Here is a 25,959-nt window from a genome sequence, read left to right as displayed (position 1 = left end):
GCCAGCCATCCAAGAAAAGGGTCCAACTCCAGTCCAACGTGGGAATCTCACCCTCTGTGGTGATGAACGATCGGCGGAGTGTCCCGAAGCCAAGCCGAACCCGGGCGAACGGCGTGACCGATTGGAGAGTTCTCCAAGATGTATGCAATACGTAGGTGATTAGCTTATTAGCTACACGTTTCTTACTACATTACTATCCCTACCATGATGACTTGCCTTGTTTGAACATGCGCTGCTGACGACGTAAGGAAATATACGGGCTGATCATTCAGATACCTAGTATTCCGCTTTCCTTCTCTATCGGAGCGAGAAATGAAACTCTAAAAAGTCTAATGCGAAACCGTTAGATGGAGTAAAGGGAAGTGTGACTGTCTCTTTATGCAATGTATCTGTTTGGGTCTCAAAGATGCTGTGCTGGGAAAGGTACGGGCTGAGTCCGACAAAGAGCCAGATACAGCAGGTGGTGGTTTTTGATCAGCGGATTGATACCCAACAACCAGTATTATGGATTAACGAGTTGCTATTTATGACAGACAGACAGTCTGGGTTCATGTCATTCATTTCTTTTTTTTTTTTTTTTTTTTTGACAACGGCCGATCGCCCGATGGAAAAAAGAAAACAAAGATGATAGATAGAGACGTTTCCCTATTGTGGGTTTCTTGCAAATGACTGATCGAATACATATGAACGCCGTATGAAGGAAAAGAAATCCATAAAAAATAATACGATACATACCATAAGGCTTGGCTGACCTGGGTTATCGATGGTGTGCTCCAGTTTCCAATTTCCAATTCGAGACCTCTGTCGTTTCCAGCCTCCTATTACGGCATGGACCTCGGTGCCGTGGCGAAAATGGCGGGGTTGGTTGGGAGTTCTGTTCTATAATGCAATTCATCCTTTTTGACTCTATCTTGTATGAGGAACTGGACCAGACTTGATTTTGCACCACTATCTGCGGATTTACCTATTGAGGAAGTAGGTGTATCGCGATTACAGTAAACAAAGCCTATCGATATCCACCAATAACGTAAACATACGACCAACTTAGATTACATCGCCATCATGGCAGAGAACAGGTGAGAATAGTCCATTCATATTAGCATTCAATTGCATGTAAAGTTGTCCTAAACGGATTACTAACGTGAGTATTCACTTGCAGTCGTGTTGATATCATCTTCATCGGTGCTGGCGCCGTTGGTTGCTTCTATGCTTCGAGACTCCATCACGTAAAGTACCCTTATCGCCTGAAGTAGACATCTCACTAACAAATGATAGCCATCTCAAAACATTCACGTCTCTCTTGCAGCGCGTTCCAACTATGCTGCTATTCAAAAGGACGGCGTGAAGCTGCAAACGCGAAGCTTCGGTGATTACACGTTCAACCCTGACGCAGCCTTTCCATCCGTCGATGCAGCAGCTGCTGCTGCCAGTGCATCAGGCGAGAAGAGAGACTGGCACTATATCTTTGTGACGACAAAGGCTCTTCCAGATGTCAGTGATGACTCTTCCATAATTGAGCCCCTGGTTTGTCCAAAGTCTTGTATCGTTCTCATCCAGAACGGTGTTGGCGTGGAAGAGCCATTCCGGAAACGCTTCCCTAATAACCCAATCATCAGTGCAGTCACTGTCGTCAGCGCGGAGCAAACTTCTCCTGGTACCATTCGCCAGAACCGCTGGACGCGTGTGAGTATTGGTCCGTACACAGATGGCTTGGCCGCGCAAGACACAGAGCTAGGTCGTCGTGGGACAGAGGCGACTGAGGCGCTGCGTCGCTGGTGGACAGACCTTGGCGGTATTAAAGACGTGGATCCCCACGACGAAGTCGGCCTCCAGACTGTACGCTGGCATAAGCTCTGTATTAATGCGGCCATGAACCCCTCGGCCGTCCTCTCCGGTGGTCGCGGCAACGCAGACATGGTCGCGGACGACGAGTTGCAGCGACATCTACTGGGCGTGATGAATGAGATCCGCGATGCCGTGCCCAAGATACTAGGACGACCTTTCCCAGACTATATGGCCAAACCGGAGAAGATTATCGAAAGCACGGCGCGGAATAAGGGGGCTAGGCCGAGCATGTTGCTGGACTGGGAGGCTGGTAAGCCGCTGGAGCTCGAGGTGATCCTGGGTAATCCTGTGAGAATCGCGAGGGAAAGGGGTGTTGAGATGCCGAGATTGCAGAGCTTGTATGCGCTTCTCAGGTCAGCTCAGGGGATGAGGAAGAGAGAGAACAAGGGGAAGCTGTGATGGTCGGTTCCCCATGAATAAGTCAGAAGTTAGATAATCTTGTGCAGCGAAGATGGCAAGATCATGAAGTTAAATTACTGCAAAGACTAGATCCGCTACAAGCCCTCAATTCTTTGAAGTCTATAGAGTTACATATTCTCGCGAAGGACTAGTGCATGAGATATCCGCCATAGATAGTTTAATTGTTGGTATCGAATCACCATCTTAGGAAGGGGACACAGAATCTTCACTATTGATCAAGTTGTGAATCACAGATAGTTGTTGATAAAAGTAGATCGTCAAGATATCTAAAATAACGTTAGATAAACAAAGCACGCAGTACTCATAATTAAGTCATATATATCAACTCAGATCCCAACTCCAACAATTCCACCATATAACCCTACCCAAATAATCGAAACCTCATTCATGCTAGACTTGAAAACTGTTTTTTGTTAGTTGCTAATCTTACTTTGAGAGTATTGGTCACCTACATTCTCTGGAGAGTTGGTAATTTCCTCGAACGCTTGAAGTGTCTCGAAACCCATAGCTGTCAGAGACTCCGTGCCATCGTCCACGGACTAGAATCGCATTAGTAACCAGCACATATGAATGGCGCTAATAACTTACTGAGCCCAGCATAACTTTCGTTGCTTTGTGATTCCTGGCTTGACGGACGCCCATGAATGCCAGACCCTGTAAAGTAAGAGTTGCCAGTGGCATAGATGGTACAACCGGAGCGAGAATGCCACTGATGTCCTCCGAGCGGGACTTCAGAGATGGATAGTATGTTTCCAAGTGACTGTGCTGCTTGCAAACGATGACTGTGCCCAACAGATTACCCGAAGCATCTTTTGCTCGGACAATTCCGCTCAGCTTTGTTTCCGACAATGCATGACGGTATAATTCTAGCACCTCTGGGCTTGCATGGTTTCGAACATGACTCAACACGCCATCCGCGTTGTCTAGACCGTGAATAAGATCAAAACTTATACCAGCTCTTTGTATACTTTGCGACAATCCTTCTGGAGCAGACCAATTTGCCAGGTCTTGGATGACCATGTTCGACACACGGCGGGGAAACTGGACATCCCAACCACTATTCGCAAACCATTCTTTGATAGTGTTTACCTCGACATCAACGGGAATACCAAGGAAAACTCCAGGAAAGGCAGAGCCAATCTGCACTTGTTTAATACCTCGTCGTTGCAAGAGACTCCTGATTGCTCGTCGGTGAAGAGACCTTCCGATAGACACATCACGCTTGGTGGGCTCGACAAACACACCGCCCATGATGCCGACGCCGTGAATATAGTACGTGGCAGCGAATCCGTATAAAGCATTTGTACTGCTGTTTCTGACGACAAAGTGGGACTCGGCAATGCTGGGGTTGTTCAGCTGGAACGAGGCGGCCGTTGTTGCACGTAAGAATTGTAGATCTGGTGCACTTGCTCGGTGGACAGCCCGAAGAAGGTCGTTCAGCCCTGATGCATCACGCCCGGAGCTGTACTCCTCAACCAGCCAGTGTTGTCTGGACTTGACCACTTTTTTGCTCTTCCGCAATGTCCCAGGGAGCGTACCGAGTGGTGTGATCTCTCCCACAAGAGTCCTCGCAAGAGCATGCAAGGCGTTCTCTGTGAAGTCAAATGTACAGATGTAGGTACCGATGGACTTGTCCATGGCAAAATCATATGGAGAGCTGACGGCAACTACAATCAGCTGTTTCTTCTGTCCTCTGGCCCGCAGCATGGAACACATCATGTCGACATGTTTTGTGAAGCCAGCCTGGTAAAGGTTTCGATTGGCATCGGCGGTAACAATAACGATGCAAGAGGCTCTGTGAATTAGATTCTCGTGTACTGTAACTGGTCAGAATGGTGAACATTTGAGAGATATAACAGTCTTACCTGGACGGACACCATTGGCCGTATAGCTAGTATGAAGAAGTTTCTCGTTGCGAGCCCGAGCAAGTGATTTGCCAAACTCTCGGAAGACACCTTCTCCGCTAAGGATTGCACGACGATCGCGGCCATCGTTATGCGCCCACATCTCGTGTGGGCCTTCTGCTTGACTTTGGCTGTCCTTGGCAGCGAGAAGCTTCTTGGTAAGAGAAGATGCAGGGAGAGGTTTTACCAAGGGGGTCAACAGCAGGAGCTCTTCTCCTGGGTGCATCGATGCTGTGAGCGGAATGAGTTTCTCCTTGTCTCGAATAATTGTTATCGAGTCGTCGTAGGCACGGAGAGATAATGCAAGGTGAGATGGGTGGAGTTGAGAAAGGAGAGAAATGCCCGGAGGGTTCAAAGCCTTTTCCCATGAGGTACACGTCGATTTGAGGTTGAGTACCCTTCTCAATGACGTGAATATTCTCTCCTTACTGACGATACCATTATCGTAGCCCAGCTTGAGACCCTTGATAGCTTCAAGCTGGACATCGTAGGCGCGACAAAGAAGGACAAGATCACAACCTGCCTCGACAGCCATAATAACTCCATTTTGGACACCGAGCTCATGACTGAGAGCCTCCATCTCTAGACATTCCGAAATTGCCACACCGTTGAACCCGAGCTCATCTCGTAGCAACTCGTCTACGACTTGCTCGGACAGACAAGCATGACTGACATTCATGGATGGGTTGGATATACCGCAGCCTCCAACGAACATGGCATCCAATTTCCCTGATGCAACAGCATTGCGGAATGGAACAAGAGCACTGATGCTCAACTCTTCGAGTGTTTGAGTAATGATAGGGACATCCAAATTTGAGCCCAGGAAGTTGAGATTTCCATAAGAAGGAAAATGCTTCCCGCAAGAGGCTATTCCCGCATCACGGATTCCTCTTAGGGCGGCAAGGCCATACTGAGAAACCTCTTGCGGGTCGTCTCCAGTGGCTCTTACTCCTAGTGGTTGATACCGGGCATTGTTCAGAACGTCAAGGACAGGACCCAACATGAGGTTGACACCACAAGCTGAGATCTCAGTTGCAGTAGCTTTAGTGACCTCATACGCTAGGTCGGCTCGTCCAGTAGCCGCAACCCCCATAGCGCTAGGGAACTGACAAACATAATCTTCATCGAAAAGACTGTTGACACCTCCATTCTCCTGATCAAGGGCGATGAGAAGAGGTTGCAAGTGACCAGCATTCTTAGCAATGGTCTGCAACTCTTGGACTAGTTCAGCTGTTTGCTGGGCAGCTTCGGAAAGTCAGTACTGTGAAATGACTTGGACAAGGCATATAATAGACTCACACTTTAAGTTTTTGGCAGTAAGAATGATGGATCCAAGGTGGTGATCCTCGATGAGGGTTCTGATCTGAGGAGTGACTTCAGTGCCATCCCAGCCCATGATGAGGATCTGCCCAATGGCACTGCAAGACCGGACCAGTTAGCATGATGGATTTACTTGACATGAATCCAATTGTCTCTAATTCTCCGAGATTCGGAGCCGACGGGTGGAGGGAGAGGAAGACGTGGTTGTCTGCATGGAGAGAGTGGACAGACTGGACGGACTGGACGGGTGGGTACGTACCGGTCGAGATCGTGCCATGATGGGTCAAGGTCGCTATTATCTGAATGGGCCATGATGGTTGGGCGGCGACGAGGCCTCGTCACATGATATTTCGGTCTTTTCTGATGGTGATGGCAATGTTCATCCCTCGATGGACCCGCGTGCTTGAGTCTGAGGTAACGATGCGATGCATTGGCATGGCTGTAGCCTTCTCGCGACGACGAGGACGATGCTGACCCGGGAGGGGCCATGGAATGGAATGGCTGTTGCCGAGCGCCTAAACCTCGGCCTAGTTGATTGGTGTATATTGATTGGTTGCTTGGGGGAGATAAGGGGAGGCGACACCGTACTTTACAGGTGATAAGTGGGGTTGTCTCCGGGCTGTCCTGCCTGTCCTAGCCTGGCCTGGTCCTTCCGTCAGTGGAGGTTGGGCAGTAGGTTGTTTCTTTATGGCTGCTGGACGCCCCCCATGAGTTAACGTTACATGGAACAACAGCAACAAGGCAAGCCTCTGACCAGCGTCGAGTTTCACGTTGTGTCGAGTCAATAGAGACTGAACCAGGTAAGGATGAACACTGATTCTTGAGGCAAAATGGACGGATGCCACGATCTTTGTACTCCAAACCCACCCTAGTCTATCAACCTGCACAGCAACATACCCAAAGGGAACCTGACTATACCGTACCAGGTTGAGCATCTCCACACAGTCTCTGTTTGTGGTTGAAACCATGGCACCGTTTGCTCAAGTCGAACTTGCACGGTTACTGAATCGCAATGACGATATGACGATATGACAATGTGAATTTTTACCGTGCTATCAGGAAAACGTGGCCGAGAGCGGCGCCTTGATAGGGCTTTTCAGGTCTGGTGATGGAACCTCGGAGATACTAGTATAATACCATTCGCCCTCAGTTTTCAATATGAACTATTGTCCCTAGGGACTATCAAACAAAGACCCATACAGTCGAAAACAACAAGCCTGCTTTGAGATATCTGACCCTTCTCTATAGACAGACCACTCCTACAATCCTTCAATATGCCCATCGCAGTCTCGCCAACGTTGCCCAAGAATGGCCTCACCAAATTTACCAACTGTCGATTGCTGAAAGGCAACGATCTTGTCTGGGATGACCTTTGGGTCAGCTCTGTCAATGGCAAGATCGTCGACAGCCAGGCCTCCTTCTACGGTGGCCGTAATATGCCTGATAACACCATCGACCTTGGCGGACGTATTATTGCTCCAGGCTTCATCGAGTGCCAGCTCAACGGCGCCTTTGGGTTCAACTTCTCAACCCTACTCGATAACATGGCCGAATACGGCAAAAACATCCAAAAGGTCAATCGTCTACTGGTCAGGACAGGGGTCACCTCATACATACCAACCATCACAAGTCAGCGGCCGGAACTATACCAAAAGGTGCGTTTTATCTTGGTGGGGCCATTGTACATGAAGCTAATTACCAACAGACGCTTCCATACCTTGGCCCGTCTGGGGAACTGCGGATCCCCGGTCACGGAGCCGAGTCTCTCGGAGCTCATTGTGAAGGTCCTTTCTTGAGCCCTACCAAAAACGGAGTCCACAATGTCGATGTCCTTACCGAAGCTCACTCTATCGAGGACATTGAACGATGCTATGGTCGAGAGAACATGGTTCCTCGCCCTGATGGTTCTCCAATCCCCATCAAGATGATTACAGCAGCACCAGAACGCGGGCAGATGATGAACCTGATCCCGGAGATCACATCAAGAGACATCATCTACTCTGTCGGCCACACCGAAGCAACATACGAAGAGACATCTCAGGCCGTTGGTAAGGGTGCTACAATGATTACGCACCTCTTCAATGCCATGCGTCCCCTTCACCATAGAAACCCAGGAGTTTTTGGAGTCCTGGGTAAGGCTGAGAGCTTGCCGCGACCGTACTTCGGCATCATCTCTGATGGAATTCACCTACACCCCACAACCATCAAAATCGCCTACAGTGCTCATCCAGATGGCTTCATTCTGGTCACAGATGCGATGCATCTTGTAGGTCTTCCTGATGGGGCTTATCCTTGGACGAATGGGGAGAACACATCCAATATCGTCAAACGTGGTTCCAAGCTTCTCCTTGAGAATTCCGACACCATTGCCGGAAGGTGAGTGCCAAGTCGTCTTTTGAAAACTTTATAGCTAATTTTTTAAAGCTCGATTACCCTGCTTGAGTGCGTCAACAATTTCATGAAATGGACTGGAGCTAGCATCCCCCAGGCTCTTGGGGCGGTGACATCAACACCTGCAGCTATGCTTGGCTTACAGGGGGTCAAAGGTACGCTAGAATCGGGTGCCGATGCAGATCTGGTGATTCTATCAGACGGGTATGGAGGTCAGGACGAGGTTGGAGGATCAAGCGAAGTTCTTGTATTGGACGAAGTGTGGAAGTTTGGTGAGAGTGTGTTTGCCTCTGCCACGGAAAGTAAGCTGAAGTGAGTGATGCTGGTTGGTGCTCAGTGGCGTTATTGCTTTTTTTCCTTTTGACAAGAATAAGACCAAGACTGCATTACGAGGCAGATTAGAGAGTGCTCAGCGTTAGAAAGGGTTCTGGTCTGATTAGTAAAACATACATTTAGCATTGGTCAAAGGCATTGCATCAATAGACATGGTTCATTCCGCCTGGTATACAATATCTTATTGAGTCTGGTCTTGGAGACAGATCGTGTTTTGTTCCATCAAGATGCCTATTGGCGATGGCAAATAACGCCATAAAAGCCTCCTTCCCGTGTAGTCCCTTATTTTTAGCAGATAAAAGGTGTTCGAGGGGTCTAGCTCTATCATCCTTCACATGGAGCTCTCCGTCGGTCAATTGTTGGAGCGAGTGCCAATCAACGATCAGAGTCCATCGACGAGGACAGGAAGGGTCTCGGAAAAGTTGGCAACTGAAAGCATAAGAGACGAAATTATCAAATCAGCCTAGGCTGTCTTAGAGCAGACTCTCGAGCTGTCTATTTTTGTACCCCGAAGCATTGAGGTCATCTTTTCTGTTGACCTCGGGCTTTTGAAAGGGTCAGCCAGCCCAGTGGGTCTCTCCCCACAATGCTACCAGAAACGCTACGGGCTAGACTGCGCTACAGAGGTCGGGCCAACCTCCACTGTCTCCGCCTCCGCTCGCCTACTATGGACTCGAACTACTTCCCTATCTTTACTTCTGCTCTCACTCTGACTGACCTCAGAGCAACCAACTTCGTCTGCTCGCCCGTCGCTTCATCTCCCTCTATCTTGGCACTCGGCGCTGTACCGGGGAAATAGAACCGCCATCGCTGGTTCGTCGCCAGCTTGTTCTAATCGGACTGCGCCGTTACACATAGGTACTTGCGCGATCACGTTGTGTTGCTGTTCCATTCCCCCCGCCGCGCGCACTTGATCCAATGAGGCGTTGACGGTTCCTTTCAACTGAACAATGCCATGTCCACCTACAACTCAATGTCGGGGCTGCCTACTGGCGCCTCCCGCAGAGAAGCGATGGCGATGAATTTTGGATCGGCCCATTCAACGAGCATGAGCATGGACGTCTTTGACCAGGACATTACTTTTGATGAGTCGCTGCTGTACGTTTCGCTTGTTACTGACTGCATCGCACTTGCGACGCGCGCGCAACGCAACCTTGCTTGCTCGAAGCTGACATTGGATCTACAGCGATGGGGCTGCACTGCAGACTCTGCCCTTCGGCAGTTCGTACGACTTGGATACCTTTTCCTCAACTTTTGAGGATCCCTTCTCATATTCGACTCGACAATTCGAGCCTCCGCAGATTCAAGATGCCCTGCACGAAGAATCCTCACCCCAAGAGCCTGATAACAAGCTTCTTGGCTTCTCTGCTCCAGTCGCGAGCGCCACTATTGTCAACGAGAACACCCAGTTTGTCGAAGTCGGCATGACTGCTGAACTTTACGGCATGTTCTTCGTAGCCGAGGATGTATTCGGAGGAGAATCAACAGGAAGGCCGCTGGAATTGACCTGTTACCGCCGTAACCTATGGCAATGCTCGGGACAGATTACCCTGCCTCGGGTAATCAGGAACATCGTGGATGAACAGGGACAGCACATCCAAATATTTGAGCTACTTGCTTCCATCGCCGCCTTCGAATCGATCGAAGGGAAGGCAACTGAAATTATATCTATACCTTGGAAGAATGCCAACCCACATGGAAGCGATGATTCAAAGTCCGTTACAGCACCACCAACTATCACGTTGGATATCGCAGCAGGCCAGGAGCTCGACGCGCATCGCATCTCTCTACCTATATCCTGGAAACGCCTTCAGTTTAAGCATGCCACAGCCAACAACGGCCGAAGAAAGGGCCTGCAACAACACTACGTGGTTAAAATAGGCCTTTTGGGTAAGACCCAGACCGGCGAACTTATTAAGATAGCAGATATACAATCCGGGCCAGTTATCGTCAGAGGCCGAAGTCCGCGGAACTTTGACAGTAGGAAAGACGTTCCTCTGACAGGTGACAAGAGGTTTGAGAGGAGAAGCACGTCGACATCAAATCTTGACCATCCGACACTGAAACTGGAGCGGGAGAATTCACAAGGCTTTACTCAGCGATATCCTCCTGCCAATCTTCAGGTGAGTTCCGATTTCGCATATGTCAAGTGGGTGTACTAACATGAGCAGCCGAATGACTGGTCGACCCCTCTATCTCAACCACTGCCCAGTCCTCAACCAGGTGCTAGCCCCCACCCGGCAAAGAGGGTTGCCTTATCGCCTACCATGGGCAGGCCCCCGATACCAGCCTGGTCTAGCGACTCCAACAGCTCTGCAAAAGCTGCAAATGCACATCATAAAAACTCAATTCCACGACAGAACCCCTCTCTACCAATTAGCTTATCGCTGTCCGAGGACGAGAGAAGTCCCAATCGCTCGAGTGCCGAGCTGCATAGTCCCAACTCGGGCAAGGGTTATACCACATCGGGGGCGAATCGAGAAAACAGTCCTGCGGACGAGGGCGCCGATCCCTTGTACGAATACTTTCCACTGACTGTGGATGACTGGTACGTTGCACTTCCATGTTTCCTCTGTCCGCTTTGAGACGTTACTAAACCCTCGACCAGGATGCCGCCTGTGGATGCTGTGTATCGGCCGCACGTGGTTCATCACACGATCATGCCACCTGAGATGAAGGCACAACAGCTCAAGAGCAAGGCCAAACGGTATTTTGCATCAGACTGATTGGTATAATATATGTAGTTGGTGTTGATGAATTATGAATTGTTGGAAAAGCATCATGCCCATATACTATATATTTATTGGCACTTGGTTTTGGGGAGTCTGTTTTGGGAATATTTTCATGGGCGAGAATCTAGGTCTCAGTGGAGGATGGGCTTATCTTGGGGTTATTGGATGAGTTGTATCGACACCTTAGAATTTCAATACAACAACTAGTTGTGTATTGTTCTAGTTGGTTCTGTTTCGCACTACAAATTCGATGTTAGCAGCGAGCAAGCCTTTCGGCTTGATGTAACTACAGACCAGACGGAAATATTAGTGCGCTCTTAGGCTAAGAACTCACTAAAGCTGATCTAATATTTATATTGAATACTCTAATCAGCACCGTTTTTATGCGGCCTGCATGGTAGGCCCGTATTAAGGTCATTTCTTTGGATTTACTTATATCGATACATTCTGACAATCTCCCATCTCTACTGCGCAACCTTCCTCCTCGATTCATATTCCTACTTCTCTCCATTTAGTGAGCTCCAACAGTGTTCATTCTATTCTTCAATTCGGGGCTAGGTGTCAATCTGCCGTTCAGGCTTGGCTCAGGGATACGTGAGGCCATGCGATCCGGAATTAGATCAGGAGAAGGAGACCGCATCGTCTTTTTCATTGGCGGTTGAAGAAGTAAATCAGAGGCAACTTGTTCGGGGGACATGGCGACCGCGCTATCGATCATATCGACCTTTGTCTTAGGAACGTCGGTCTGGACTTCAAGATTCGGTGTAAGTCTGCGGTTCAAGTTTGGTTCAGGGATGCGCGATGCCATGCGATCCGGCAACAGGTCAGGTGAAGGTGTTCTCATAGAGTAGTCACCCATGGGTGTTGCGCGCAAAAGGTGCGAAGCGATAGGTTCAGGAGCGATGATGACAGGGCTCTGGGTTCTATGGATCTTGGTTTCGGGGATGGCGACGTTGCCAGTTCGTACTTTTGAGGGGAGAATCTGCTCGAATCCCTGCTCACGAGCAACTTTCTCAATGCTCTTGAAGTACTGTTTAAATGTTAGTTATATTTCGTTTAGCAAAGGTGATGGGTACTTGCCTTGACTGTCTTGACCTGAAGCTCTAATGTGGCGTCCTCATCGACGACAATCATAGGGTGTGGGTGCATTTGCAGACATGATAGTGACCACATGTGGTTGACGCCCTGTTCGACGCACTTTTGTAGCGCAAGGGCCTTGCGGGCTCCCAGGATAATGACAACGACCTCTTTCGCTTCAAGGACAGTTTGGACGCCGACAGTCAATGCCATCCTTGGCACTTTGCTTACATCGTTGTCGAAGAAGCGAGAGTTGGAGAGGATGGTGTCGTAGGCTAGCGTCTTGACCCTGGTGCGGCTGGCAAGACTGGATCCAGGTTCGTTGAAAGCAATATGGCCATCTTCACCAATACCAGCCAGGAACAGATCGATGCCACCGACGGCCTTGATAGCCTCCTCGTACGCATCACACTCAGCCTCGGGGCTGGCAGCGTTGCCATTGAGGATGTGTACGTTGGAAGGATGGATGTTGACGTGAGAGAAGAAGTGCTTCCACATGAATGAATGATATGAGTTGGGGTCGTCTCGAGGAAGTCCGACGTATTCGTCCATGTTGAAAGTGACTACATTTTCGAACGAGACCTGATATAGTTAGATAATGTTTCTGATACGGGACAATGAAGAACATACTTGTCCAGCCTTGTAACTGCGCACGAGCTCATTGTATACGCCGATAGGACTAGAGCCTGTGGGCAATCCTAGGATAAAGGGATGCTCAGGTGTAGGGTGGAAGGCATTGATGCGCTCCACAACGTAATTGGCGACATACTTGCACGCCTCAGTCTCGTCGTCACGGATGATCAGACGCATGTTGTAAGATAAGGTATAAGTAGTGAAGTAGTCAGTGTTGTTGAATTGCAAGGTGGGATAATGGGTGTGTAGAGCTTTGAAGAAGTGAAGTCATTCACTGTAAATTAGGAGGAAACAGTTGCTTATGAGGGACAGGACATCAGAAAGGCATGGACAATCAACTACCGGGAAAGAGTAACTGGCCCGGTGATTGCATCATGGTAGCAGCTACGAGATCGGGCAGCACCTTTGAGTCCCATAGGTTGTCAGTCAACCAACCAGCAAGTAGCGTGGAGCAAGCGACTTCGCTCAGTGGCCATGTAAGGTATGATAGAGTCACAACGCATTGTCTTAAATCATGATAGAGGGATGAAACGTTTACTGTAGATAGCAGATCAAATTTCGCACACTGTCGTGAGGCTCGCACTGTGATGATAGTGACGCTGTCGTCAAGGTTGCTTTGGGTGGGAGCGGTTATTGGCCAAGTGCCAAGTTACAGAAGCTTCTGCAAAGATTGCGGGTTAAAGACGGATATAAAAAATGACAGGCAGTAACCGGCATTAGCTCCGATGCAAGGTAGCGTTGAGATGGATGTTATCAGATCAAGGATCCCTGGTATCATGACATGGAAGTTTATGGTTGTAGGATTAGTCTAGAAGCTTATGGTGCTCCTTGCCCCCAATGACACATGATCATCAAATCCGAGGTTGTTCAGGTTGTTGTATGGATGCAAAGTAAACGTTCTTGTCCAAGGTTACTACTACAGGTACAGGGTCCAGGGTAATGGTAGAGATGCACCGAAGAAGGGCAGACTGTTTCAAATTGCGCACTTTCGGCGATACCATGCAATAGGTAGGATGATTTTAACTGGGTAATGATATGCGCGCGTGTAACAAGAGAAAAGAAGAGGGTCAAGGTAACATGAGAAAAAAGTGAAGATGCAATAGATGGGATGACCTAAGGAACAAACCCTTCCTTCCATGGATGCCGCTTCCACTTGGGACTAACATTTTTATGGGGAGCTGCAGTGCTAGTGGTGCACTAACAATTGCCCAAAACGTACTGTAATTCCCTGGCTTTAGTAGCGGTGGATGGTGGAACTACACCCACTTTCTCACGGGGCACTCACACGCAACGTTACAACTCCCCCCATTTGGAAGAGATCCTCCAGTCCAGTTGAGACGAGAGCGAGAGTCTGACCTGACCCAACAACAACCTGACCTGCAAGGCTTCAATGTCAATAACAAATTTCAGGCGTGCGCAGTGACCTGTAGCGTCTAGCCTTAGTGCATTTGCCTCTCGGTGGCGGTTGTCGCGTGTCGCCAGTCGGGCGTGTCTTGTGGTGCGACGTTGAATCCAATCCTCATCAATAATCAACCCCCAAAGTACCTCTTTTTCTTCTCCTTTAGTAGTTGACGTATTGGATGTGATATGCCACCTTACTTTTGTTGACTTGCATTGCCTTGACTTTGGGACTGTCACAGCTCACTCTGAAACAATAACTCAATCAGACTCGACTTGACTCTTGCAACGTTCGTCGAGTCTTTCTCTACTACCTCCCTCCTACTCCGCTCCCTCCCAAGTCAAAGTCCCTTCTGGCATGTCCCATCAGAGGTGGCCCGTTTCCTTTCCCCATCCTCGTATCCTTCCTCCCAACTTAGATCTCGCCTCTCTTACCGATCCAGGACTTGTGCCTGTCCATCAGACACTCTCTCCACCTGCTAGTAGTAGTAGGTTCATTGGGGCGTAAGATTCTCACTCTCACCCTCACCCTCATCCTCACCTTGAATCCTCACTCGTCCCATTTGTCCACTAGACATCAAAGTCCGCTCCAGCCTCCTTTCTTTCGGGACTATTTACTTTCCATCGTGCCCATGATCACCGGGCTCTCATCTCCTCTCTTTCGTCACTATCTTTCATAACCCCCACTCCTTTATTCACAATGTCGACCTTTCAAAAGAAGCTCTTGGCAGCCATCATCAAGAGCCTCCTTCGAGGAAAATCACTAGTTCAGTCCCTCTTGGCTTACTGGAGTAGCTCGTTGGGTCATGATACATCCAGCAAACCTCGAGTTGGTAACACACCGCGCAGGTCTATCCAAGAATTTCTCAAAGAGGCTGAAACTCTGTTTCTTGACCCCATCGGCCAAGATAGTCTCCAGCAACTATCCCGCAACTTGCGGAAGCAACTCCTACAACGACTCGAAGCCGACATGGAATGTATGCTGCCGTCGTACAGTCACCAGTTGCCAAGAGGCACAGAAGTCGGACGTTTTGTAGCTTTGGACGTTGGCGGTTCGACCCTCAGAGTAGCATTGGTGGAACTTTGTGGCCGCATGTCCAATATCGGGGAGGAGTCTAAGATTGCCAGCATGCGCAACTTTCGCATCACTCCTGATATCAAGGCTTTAGAGGGAATGGCCTTCTTTGACTGGATGGCCGAGAAGATACTGGAAACTCTTTCAGAAGAGCTAGAGCAAGATGGTAGATCTGACGGGCCTCTGCCTATGTCCATGGCATGGAGTTTCCCCATCGAGTATGTATATCCATCCATGTTCACGCTTACATATAGAGCTAACCTCTTCCCCAGGCAAACATCACTGGCTGGTGGCAAGTTGCAAGGCATGGGCAAGGGCTTTTGTGCATGCGACGGCTTGTTAGGTTGGGACCTCGGAGATATTGTCCGAACAGCCTGTCTGAACCGCGGTCTCAACGTAGAGCTTCGAGCTATTGTCAATGATTCGAGTGCGTGCTTACTATCAGAGTCGTATAACCACCCCACAACACGATTCGGTCTCATCCTAGGCACCGGCGTCAACCTTGCTGCCTACCTTCCTGTATCCGCCATTGGACGGGTTAAATTTGGTCAGCGGCCTCCTCAATGGTTTGAGAAAGCGACGCACGTCATTATCAACAGTGAGATCAGCATGATGGGACGCGATATTTTGCCCTTGACGAGATGGGACCGGCAGTTGCTGGCAAACCACGCTCGGCCCGAGTTCCAGCCTCTAGAGCATATGGTCAGCGGCATGTATCTGGGCGAGATTTGCAGGCTTGCGCTTGTTGAGGCTATCGAGACAACAGGAGCCTTTGGAGGTGTTGTTCCTGCTTCGTTGCAGAAGCCTTACTCCTTCTCGACTGAGACGCTTTCTATTATCGAAAAGTGAGTTTGATCACTCCGTTGATTACGACGGGACACTAATGATGAACAGGGACACAACTTCTGGTCTTGAAGAAGCACGCAAGCAGTTCTCTTCCTGCCACCCAGCAAAGCATGCTCCCACAACCGCCGATATGGAATTGCTCAAGCAACTAGCCGGTTTCATCTCCAAGCGTTCAAGCGCACTCGTCGCTACGGGAGTCCATGCCTTCTGGAACCTACGCATTGAAAGCCAAAACAACTTTGTCCAAACTATGTCAACAGAGTCTCCCGAGCGGGAAAGCGCAGAAGCAGATCGGGATCTGGCCGAGACAACGGTTGCCTACAATGGCGGTGTCATCGAGAGCTACCCAGGCTATCTCGACAGCTGCCAGTCATATCTGGACGAACTGGTCGCTGGCGACAAGAGAGAAAAGTCCGGAAACCGAACGATAAAGCTTGTATCGGCAAAGGAGAGCTCGTTGATGGGAGCAGCTGTGGCGTTGGCTTCTTTGGAGGAGGTTGTTGAGGGGCCATTGGGTGTGGTGGGCTAAATATAGGAAAGGGCACGCTAATAATGATTCGCTAAAGCATAGGCACCGGTGTTTGGAGTTATGATTGCTTTTCGGGAGGAAAACATGCTTTGTTGGCCAGGCTCATGTACGTATCCGTGGGCACTGAGTGCTGGCGTACGATGATGGGCGGCTGGATATACGGAAATACCATAGTAATGAAGAAGTACAGAGTGCACAGCGTTTCGGTCTGAACGTATTAACATTCATCTTGATTCACTGGAGTTTTTGTCTGAACATTTGGAGTAGAATGTTTCCAGTTCGTCTCGCTCAGATGGAAGAGAAGGTATCATAAGAAGATGAATATTCATCCCCTTTCAGACCATCCCTTTATTATCATTCACAATTCAACGTTGATGGCGTAAACTGTTGCATGTATAGATACGCGAGGGTCAATGCAAATTTAGTGGCATCACAAGTTCCCACACTGTTTATGAATCACGTGGTCGCGCGTTGAGTGGGTGGCGCGTCGACGGACAGGGAAGCTTCCATGACAAAGGCCTGCCTTCCTGTCTACCTTCAGGCACCCCACGATACTCGCAATTGCTGCTAATACCACCATTAAATCGCCAAACTTGTTCTTCGAATTCCTACCTCGACTCCATGTTATAATCATAGAGTCTTAGTTTCCCTTAACTTTGTACCCTTTTATCTCTTCTTTTTGTACTTCGCACGCACGACATGGCTGGCGTATTTGCGGAATGCGCCATCGCGTTTGTCACGAGTACTGAACTCGCTCCAAAGTTGATCGGAGAGGTATGTTTAGAATTTTAGGTAACTTACAAGATGTGGGCAAGCTAACGTTTTGAAAGTTATCGACAATTTTGGAAGACAATGGTGCTACCATCTGCGAACCCCGACGCGATGGCTCGCTGCCTATTGAAAAAGTTACACACATCATCTCCAACACAATCGACTTTCCACAATTTACCGAGGCGCAAGCCATTATGATTCCTGTAGTCACAACACAGTGGATCACTCACTCCATCGCTCGTCGAAAGCAGTCCCAAATCAGACCCTTCTCGCCCGACCCGAGGATGATATTCTCAGAGGTTGTCGTTACTTGCGCTGATCTGCCAGAGACGGATAAAGAATGTATTGCGGGGGCTGTCATGGCCTTGGGTGGGCAAGAATCCAAGGATGCAACCCGCATGACTACGCACATATGTGCGTTGTCAATGGACCATCCAAAGCTCCAAACTGCTCTTCAAAAGGGATGGAAAGGCAAGGTTGTCTTGCCACATTGGTAGGTTCTACACACAACTAACCAGCCAAACAATAATCACTGACACTGCCTAGGTTCGATGATTGTTTCAAGCTCGGAAAGCGTATCGACGAAGGTCCATATGTCCTGCCCGACCCTGAGATTCTTAAGAAGTCTCCCGAAGACGATGTTAAAATCCCGACAAACGAGAACCTATTAGGAGCAACATCACATGCGCCATCATACCTGCCTTTGCCCCCCGACAGTGATGTAGCTCGCCCTCCTGTGACCATTTTCCAGGATCGCCGCGTCATGCTCTCTAAGGACCTGAGCCTTACCGAGAGATTATCGAAGGTTATTCAGGAGATCATCATAAACGGAGGCGGAAAGGTGGTAGATGAGGTCGAGGACTGCGACACCTTCATCTGCCAGTACCGTGACGGGCCCCAATATGTCAGAGCAGCGCAATCCTGCAAGGAAGTTGGCAACCTGGCCTGGCTTTTCTGGCTTATCGTTCACAACGACTGGACATCGCCTCTCAGACGACTGCTACATTATCCCATTCCCAGAGACGGTATCCCAGGCTTTAAGGAACTTCGAATTACTGTTTCAAATTACGGCGGGGAGGCACGAATTTACCTGGAGAATCTTATTAGAGCGTGTGGGGCCGAGTTCACCAAGACGATGAAGTCGGAAAACACCCATCTCATCACCGCACGCGATACTAGCGAGAAATGCAAAGCGGCACCTGAATGGGGCATCCACGTTGTCAACCATCTTTGGATCGAGGAAAGCTATGCCAAATGCGAGATAACACCCGTCAGCACCAAGAAGTACACTCATTTCCCTCCTCGAACCAATCTTGGGGAAATAATTGGTCAAACATTCTTTGACGAGTCACGGTTGCGGGACAAGTACTATCCTGGAGGCGAAGAAAAGATGTCGCCAGCAGCCAAGAGAAAGCGAAAGATTCTCGAAGCTGCAGAACAAAATGCATACCCGCGAGGCCCAGCAGAGGGTGTTGTAATTGGTCAAGCCGACAGTGAAGATGTCGAGATGGAAGATGTCGAAGAAGAGAGTGAGAAACCCACGAAGAAAAAGGCCGCCACCAAGGCATCTTCCGTGGCAACTCCTATTCGATCACGGCATGCAGGAAAGGAGAATGACACGCCGTCGGTGATCTCTACAGGTGGTCGCAGTGCTAAAGCCAAAGCACAGGCAGCTTTGCTTGGCCTAAGCGACGACATTGCGCTGTACGAAAAAGAGAGGAAGAGGAATGCCAAAGGAGGCAGCGCAATCTGGGGCGGTAAACGGGCTGCGGATCAGGCCGAGAAAGACATCACAAAGACAAAGAGTGCAACTCCTGAAGCTGAAGAAGATGCAACGACGGCCAAGCGACCTGCAAAGAAGGCAAAGCCGACACTTCCTGGCGTTACAATGCGAGTTATCCTGACAGCGTTCAATCGATGGGTCGGAGACAAGGCCAAGGAAGATCGGGACCGAGTAAGTAGGCGCGAGCCATTATCTATATATATATTCTAACCCGATTTATAGAAAAAACTACGAGAAATGGGTATTCAGATTGTTGGAGAGGGCCAACCCTGCGACTATCTGGCAGCGCCCAACGTCGTCCGCACTGTCAAATTCTTGTGCGCCCTTTCACGTGGACCAAGTGTCATCTCATCAGATTTCATCGAGCAAGCCCTGGATACGGGCAATCTGCCTGATGTAGAGGGCTTCATCCTCAAAGACAAGGATGCGGAGAAAAAGTATAAAATCGACCTCGAGAAATCGGTCGCCCGCGCCAGAGCAAACAGAGGCAAACTACTGCTCGGTGTCCCGATCTATTGCACAGAAAAGATCCGCAATGGTCCAGACAGTTACAGAGCTATTGCCGAGGCAAACGGTGCGATTTTCAAGATCTATCGAGCGCGAAGCGGAACAACAATTCGACCAACGACTGCCGAGGAAGAAGGCAATGCGCCTCCTGAGCCCGTCTACCTACTCAGTAGTGATGCGAGGGATGAGAAAGCTCTGTGGGATCGATTTCGAGAAATGGCGCGTGGAGGCAACATGGAACCGCGGGTCGTGGTGCCTGACTGGTTACTCGATGTTGCAATGGCTCAACAAGTACGGTTCGACGAGGATTTTCTCGTTGAGAAGTACTACGAGTTAGAGTAGTGCGGTCTAGTTTTTTTTAGTAGTTTTTTTTGGTGGCGTTTGAGAGGGTTATTGATAGCAGTGCCGAACTTGGGACTGGCAGTTGCTTTTTGTCTTGTGCCCGTGGCTCGTAAAAGAGACAGGCGCATGTGTACTTTACGTAGAGATGTGAAAATGGATTGAGAGCGATTAGAAGAATTTCACGCCTAATGAGTCGTCCTGGCCAAATATTTGGGCCTTGTTTCGTTTGACAAGGACATTGAGAGCTTTTAGTAGGACATCTGTGTCCATGCCGTGAATATCTGTACATCATTAGCAAAACGACGCCCAGACATGTCGAGGTTTAGCCTACCATTTCCTTTTGTGCCATCTCCTTCGACAAGCTCGTAGACTGTAAGGACACTGCCTTTTTGTCCAGACTCTTCAACATAGTTCTCGACAAGCTCAGCCCACTCCTCGGGCTTTCTCCAGTACAGAAAGACAACGTCGCCCGACGTTCCACCTCCGACATACTCTACACGTCCATCGGTGTGCATAAAGGACACGACATCCCGAATATCATCGAATTGCAGACGGCGATCGAGTTTGCGATTGACAAACAAATCCGAGTCGGCAGCTTCGGAGAGGGAGAGTCGGAAAATGCGGTTATGTCGGGCGTATGCGAGGATGAGATCGGCCCACTTGTTGTGCTGTGCGTGCAGCGTGGTGAGGTTTGTTTGGCGGGTGAAGAATGCTGGGAAGTGGTATTCCCGAGGAAACTTGAAGGTGTCGGCAGGGGCGCTTGTGGTGGTGGTAGCAGCCATTGTGAGAATATGGTTGGTGATGTTTAGGTTGGTGTTGAGACTTGGGGGTTGAAGGCGATGACGTGGGAGGGGTTCTAGGCTCTGTAGCATTAAGGAACAGGCCGCTAGACACGTGCATCATGGGTACCTGAGGCTCTCACAGGCCGTTTTATTCTCATGACAGCTAAAACCTACTAAGGTACATACTCACGACTTAATTGTGTAAGCCAATCCGCACCGATATGACTATTTATTCTATCGATGATTAAATCTTCGAATTTCCGTGATAATTGGAACCCGAGATATCGCAAACTTGCGACACTATCGTTGTGGGGGACCAGTGAGAGCTGATGTTTTGTAAAGGCTGGACGACCTGAAGGAGGAGATATCTCGGCTTATCTATTGCGGTAATTGTGAATGAGGCTCTTTTGCGTGACCTCCGAGGAGAAAAGGTTCCTGCAGGGAAGAAACGAGCTAGTGATTGTTTCCGTGGATATCTCTGTACTGATTGCTCACAAAAATAGCTCGGGTCAGTGTCGAGACTCGGGAGTTGTTATCAACCAACTGGCGATACGATACGATAATGTTCCAGAACATCAATTGCTCTACCAAATGCTAGTCTAGACTAGTATCCAAGAACAGATCAAGGACAAGTTGGAAGGATTCTCGTCTAATGGCTTCACCGAGACTTATATCAGTCGACAACCCACAAGACTTCACCGCACGCTATATATGGTGCCAACTTCGTTAGAAACCGGATCCTCTACCGAATAGACTATGAAAATCACCTTGTTCTATCTCATATCATATCATACGCTGTCGTGGTCTGTCCCGACGTACGACCCTTTGACCCCAAACTATGCTTCTCCGCGGAGAAGTCACCAAGATAGCACAGTCTCTGATTGGCCCCTTGACCACAGCGCCTCTCTCCTTATCAAGATCTGCCCTGCCAAATTGAGACGGGCACTGCAAATACGCCCGCGCTGTTTGGACAGGGCAGCGGAAATGCTTGTTACGCCACAGGCACGGGTACATGATTTCCGGAGATGTCAGTTCTTGATAGGGAGTAGGGAATCATGACACCTTGTGTCATGGAGTCTCGAGGACAGAGACCCTCTTTTGTAGCAGGGCTCTCGGCTCTTGAGGATAACTTATAACCACGGCAGACCTGGGAGTTTTGTGTTTGTCGTCTTTTTTTTCCTTCGAATGGTATTAATTTCTCCTAATATATCAAAAAGCAAAGATGACTGCAACGATACAAAAACGCATTGTCGTCGTTGGACTGGGCATGGTTGGCATTGCCTTTATGTAAGTCCATGTTTACGGTACTGACTGGCACATACAATACTAACACATATACAGAGAGAAACTGCTCAAATACGATGCCAAGTCAAAAGAATACACAATAACAGTAGTCGGAGAGGAACCATATCTTGCCTACAATCGAGTAGGACTCACAACTTTCTTCGAGCACCGCAAAGTCGAAGAGTTATACATGAACCCATCAGAATGGGTACGTTATCCCAACCACATCTACTTCAACTTTTATTAACATATCTTAAGTACCTAGAATCTGAAGCCTCATTAAATTACCATATCAATACAAAAGCCACACATATCGACACTGATAACAAGCTTATCGAATGTGCAAATGGCGAGAGTTACCCATACGACATCCTTGTTCTCGCTACAGGCTCAGAAGCTATCCTCCCTCGCACGTTGAAAGGATGGGATAGCAATGGAGTCTTTGTATACCGTACAATCGATGACTTGAACAAGCTTATCAAGTTCTCTGGTGACAAGCAGGGCACCAATGGCGTTGTCGTGGGTGGTGGTCTGCTCGGTCTGGAAGCCGCCAAGGCTATGCTGGATCTCGAATGCTACAACAAAATCGATCTTATTGAGAGATCTCCCTGGGTTTTGAGCAGACAGGTCGACGAGACGGCCGGCAAGATGGTGGCAGATCAGGTTCAACAACTTGGTGTGAACATCAACTTGGGCAAGGGTGTGTCCAGTTTGAAGACAGACGAAAACAATAACCTTACTGGAGTCGTCTTTGATGATGACTCGGAAGTTGATTGCTCGACGCTATGCTTTGCTATTGGTGTCAAGCCTAGAGATGACCTTGCAAGAGCAGCCAACCTTGAGGTTGGCCAACGAGGCGGTATTGTTGTCAACGACGACTTGAGGACAAGCATGCCAGACATCTACGCCATTGGAGAATGTGCTAGTTGGAGGGGCATGGCATACGGTCTCATCGGCCCTGGTGTTGCAATGGCCGAAGTCGTTGCCTTCAACCTTACCCAAGCCAAACTCCACAGCCCCCAAACCTTCAAGACTCCTGATATGAGCACCAAGCTCAAGCTGTTGGGAGTCAACGTCGCAAGTTTTGGTGACTGTTTCGCTGACCGCGATGGTCCCATTACCCTTCCTCGCAAATACGCAAAGAACCTGGTCAATGGAGACGCCAAGTCTCCCAAGTCTGTTCAGGCGCTCACATACAGAGATCCCTTCTCCAACGTCTACAAGAAATACATCTTTACCAAGGATGGAAAATATCTTCTCGGCGGTATGATGATTGGCGATGTTTGCGACTATGTTAAGCTTCTGCCCATGGTCAAGTCTCAAAAGGAACTTGACGTATCTCCCAGCGAGCTGATCCTTGGTGCTAAGAAGGGAGAGGAAGACTCCGATGATCTTGACGATGACGCTCAGGTGTGTTCATGCCACAACGTCACCAAAGGCGATATCGTTAAGGTTATCAAAGACGGCACGTGTAAGGATATTGCCAGTATCAAGAAATGCACAAAGGCCGGTACCGGTTGTGGCGGCTGCGTGCCTCTCGTCACCACCATCTTCAACAAGACCATGGCTTCGATGGGCCAAGAAGTTACAAACTATCTCTGTTCACACTTCAGCTACTCACGTGCCGACTTGTTCAACATTGTCATGGTCAAGCGCCTTAAGTCTATGAACGAGGTCATGCGTGAGGTTGGAAATGACAAGAACGCTGTTGGTTGTGAGTTGTGCAAGCCCGCAGTGGCCAGCATCATGGCTTCGCTGTGGAACAGACACGTTATGGACAAGACGACCCACGGTCTTCAGGACACAAACGACCGTTTCCTGGGTAACATCCAGCGTGATGGAACCTACTCTGTGGTGCCTCGTGTATCCGGTGGTGAAATCACTCCCGACAAACTTGTCGTCATAGGCGAGGTTGCTCAGAAGTATAACCTGTACACCAAGATCACAGGTGGACAGCGTATTGACTTGTTTGGTGCCCAGAAGCAGGATCTGCTGGACATCTGGGGTCAGCTTGTCGCTGGTGGTATGGAGTCTGGTCACGCTTATGCCAAGTCACTACGAACTGTCAAGAGTTGTGTAGGTTCTACATGGTGTCGATTCGGCCTCAGTGATAGTGTTGGTCTAGCTGTACGTCTGGAGGAGAGGTACAAGAGTATCCGAGCCCCTCACAAGATCAAAGGTGGTGTCAGTGGCTGTGTGCGCGAATGTGCTGAAGCTCAAAGCAAAGAGTATGCCACAATCCTCATTCCCCTATTTGTCAGTTTGCTAACAATATTCCCAGTTTCGGTTTGATCGCTACAGAAAAGGGATGGAACATCTTCGTTGGTGGTAACGGTGGTGCAAACCCCCGCCATGCCGAGCTACTAGCCAAGGACGTGCCTCCAACTGATGTCGTTACTATCTTGGACCGCTATCTTATGTTCTACATGCGCACAGCCGATAAGCTCCAGCGAACAGCACGCTGGATCGAGAACCTCCCCGGAGGCATCAAGTACCTCCAGGAGGTCATCCTTGAGGACAAGCTTGGCATTAATGCCTCACTTGAGGCTCAGATGGAAGAACTCGTTGATAGTTTCTTCGACGAGTGGGCCGAAGCCATCAAGACTCCTGCTATTGCGAACAAGTTCAAGCAGTTCGCCAACACAAGTGATACGACGCGCAACATGGAGCTTGAGGATGACCGTGGTCAAAAGAGACCTGCCTTCTGGCCTAATGATGCTGCGGCAAAGGATGATTTCCAGGGCCTCAAGGATAAGTGGTCCATGACGGCTTGGGAGCCCATCATTGAATCATCATACTTTGACGGTGCTGACGAGTTGCCCAATGGTATCTCTGCCACCATCAAGCGTGGCGACACTCAACTCGCCATCTGGCGTATCAAGGGTGTCTACTACGCTACTCAACAAATGTGCCCTCACAAACGTGCATTCATCCTATCGGACGGTCTCATCGGTCAAGAAGGTCACAAAACCGAACAAAATGGCGACAAGGCAGGCGCTGCACCTTGGGTCTCATGTCCTCACCACAAGCGCAACTTCGACCTTGAAAACGGTGCTTGCAAAACAGACGAGTCCATGTCCATCGCTACATTCCCTACTGAGGCTCGCCCGGACGGCATGCTGTACCTCAAGCTTCCCCCAGTGGACGAGCTCGACAGCGCCCTAGGCACCAAGAAGTGGATGGTGAAGAAGGGCGAGGCTGGTGAGGCACCGCTGGCTAAACTAGATAGCAAGATCAAGTTTGTGGGTATTCGTGGTAAGAAGCCATATGTTAAGCCTACTGGCCAGTCCAAGATGACTACCAAGCCGATGGATCTCATGATGGCATCCAATGGATGTGGAGGTGGTGCACCGGAGTGGTAAAAATGGTACAGATATAAACAAGGAGTTAGAGTAGACATTGTGGCGTTTGGGGCTTCATGCCAGGTGTATGGAATGTTTTGTAATGATGATCATATGAATCGATATATCGATACTTTCTTTGCTATTATAGAGGGATAAAATGAGATCCAAAGTTCATACAACAGGGCACGTACATAACGTATACCTCAAATACCAACCAACCATCCACTGCGATGAACATGACAGTGTTCGTGAGTGGGCGTTGGATTAAATTCTCAGTATCTGGACACAGAAACTTCTGCATTGTGCATCTATCTTTTGCTCGAAATTAAAAAGTGCAAAAGGGAAACTCCGGTACAGGGAATCGAACCCTGGGCTCCGCGGTACTGATCTCTCAAGTTATGAGAGCGCGAAATGTTAGCCACTACACCATACCGGATGAGTCGGCTGATGTTTGATGGAATTTTATGGTTGCTTCACAGCCCATGAAGCGTACGGGCACTGAGTTTAACTCCAAAGATCACCCCTCTACTCTTCAATATCATAAATCACCACTATGAATGCTCAATAACTGAATAATGTACGTTGAATAATAACAAGAAAATATCTTTGATGTCAAGTCACTCTGACACGATTCTCGCATACG

At 49.1% G+C, this 25,959-nt stretch overlaps 9 protein-coding genes and 1 non-coding gene across 10 annotated transcripts; 6 read left to right on the top strand and 4 right to left on the bottom strand.

The window, feature by feature from the left end:
• Positions 1-1,062: 1,062 nt before the first annotated feature.
• FGSG_08394 (uncharacterized protein) lies at positions 1,063-2,244 on the top strand (the record flags this gene model as incomplete). Its single annotated transcript, XM_011322080.1, has 3 exons — positions 1,063-1,076; positions 1,160-1,226; positions 1,276-2,244. 3 exons carry the CDS (start codon positions 1,063-1,065, stop codon positions 2,242-2,244), a joined length of 1,050 nt encoding a protein of 349 aa, XP_011320382.1.
• A 406-nt stretch (positions 2,245-2,650) lies between these two features.
• FGSG_08395 (uncharacterized protein) lies at positions 2,651-5,801 on the bottom strand (the record flags this gene model as incomplete). Its single annotated transcript, XM_011322079.1, has 6 exons — positions 2,651-2,668; positions 2,718-2,804; positions 2,854-4,082; positions 4,131-5,399; positions 5,469-5,587; positions 5,749-5,801. The coding sequence occupies 6 exons, from the start codon at positions 5,799-5,801 to the stop codon at positions 2,651-2,653; spliced, it is 2,775 nt and encodes a 924-aa protein (XP_011320381.1).
• A 962-nt stretch (positions 5,802-6,763) lies between these two features.
• FGSG_08396 (uncharacterized protein) lies at positions 6,764-8,401 on the top strand (the record flags this gene model as incomplete). Its single annotated transcript, XM_011322078.1, has 5 exons — positions 6,764-7,144; positions 7,195-7,865; positions 7,914-8,035; positions 8,081-8,182; positions 8,337-8,401. The coding sequence occupies 5 exons, from the start codon at positions 6,764-6,766 to the stop codon at positions 8,399-8,401; spliced, it is 1,341 nt and encodes a 446-aa protein (XP_011320380.1).
• Positions 8,402-9,168: 767 nt separating this feature from the next.
• On the top strand, positions 9,169-10,939 carry FGSG_08397 (uncharacterized protein; the record flags this gene model as incomplete). The annotated part of the gene is made up of 4 exons (XM_011322077.1): positions 9,169-9,311; positions 9,400-10,336; positions 10,385-10,761; positions 10,822-10,939. The coding sequence occupies 4 exons, from the start codon at positions 9,169-9,171 to the stop codon at positions 10,937-10,939; spliced, it is 1,575 nt and encodes a 524-aa protein (XP_011320379.1).
• Positions 10,940-11,155: 216 nt separating this feature from the next.
• On the bottom strand, positions 11,156-12,924 carry FGSG_08398 (glucosamine-6-phosphate isomerase). The gene is made up of 3 exons (XM_011322076.1): positions 12,653-12,924; positions 12,026-12,604; positions 11,156-11,975 (listed from the first exon to the last, which is right to left on the bottom strand). The coding sequence occupies exons 1-3, from the start codon at positions 12,830-12,832 to the stop codon at positions 11,457-11,459; spliced, it is 1,278 nt and encodes a 425-aa protein (XP_011320378.1). The 5' UTR covers positions 12,833-12,924; the 3' UTR covers positions 11,156-11,456.
• Positions 12,925-14,753: 1,829 nt separating this feature from the next.
• On the top strand, positions 14,754-16,503 carry FGSG_08399 (hexokinase-1; the record flags this gene model as incomplete). Its single annotated transcript, XM_011322075.1, has 3 exons — positions 14,754-15,346; positions 15,401-15,841; positions 15,975-16,503. The coding sequence occupies 3 exons, from the start codon at positions 14,754-14,756 to the stop codon at positions 16,501-16,503; spliced, it is 1,563 nt and encodes a 520-aa protein (XP_011320377.1).
• Positions 16,504-17,202: 699 nt separating this feature from the next.
• On the top strand, positions 17,203-19,906 carry FGSG_08400 (uncharacterized protein; the record flags this gene model as incomplete). The annotated part of the gene is made up of 4 exons (XM_011322074.1): positions 17,203-17,277; positions 17,334-17,767; positions 17,821-19,228; positions 19,280-19,906. 4 exons carry the CDS (start codon positions 17,203-17,205, stop codon positions 19,904-19,906), a joined length of 2,544 nt encoding a protein of 847 aa, XP_011320376.1.
• Positions 19,907-20,154: 248 nt separating this feature from the next.
• Positions 20,155-20,688, bottom strand: FGSG_08401 (uncharacterized protein; the record flags this gene model as incomplete). The annotated part of the gene is made up of 1 exon (XM_011322073.1): positions 20,155-20,688. One exon carries the CDS (start codon positions 20,686-20,688, stop codon positions 20,155-20,157), a length of 534 nt encoding a protein of 177 aa, XP_011320375.1.
• Positions 20,689-21,910: 1,222 nt separating this feature from the next.
• FGSG_08402 (nitrite reductase) lies at positions 21,911-25,461 on the top strand (the record flags this gene model as incomplete). The annotated part of the gene is made up of 4 exons (XM_011322072.1): positions 21,911-21,975; positions 22,030-22,180; positions 22,231-24,200; positions 24,254-25,461. 4 exons carry the CDS (start codon positions 21,911-21,913, stop codon positions 25,332-25,334), a joined length of 3,267 nt encoding a protein of 1,088 aa, XP_011320374.1. The 3' UTR covers positions 25,335-25,461.
• Positions 25,462-25,662: 201 nt separating this feature from the next.
• FGSG_20708 lies at positions 25,663-25,752 on the bottom strand. Its single transcript has one exon. It is a non-coding gene; the product is annotated as a tRNA-Glu (tRNA).
• Between the last annotated feature and the right edge of the window lie 207 nt (positions 25,753-25,959).

The sequence above is a fragment of the Fusarium graminearum genome, chromosome 2 (genome assembly GCF_000240135.3).
Source record: "Fusarium graminearum PH-1 chromosome 2, whole genome shotgun sequence".
Classification (NCBI taxonomy): Eukaryota; Fungi; Ascomycota; class Sordariomycetes; order Hypocreales; family Nectriaceae; genus Fusarium; species Fusarium graminearum.
Note: the sequence above shows the minus strand (reverse complement) of the source record. Positions and strands in the feature narration are given on the sequence as shown.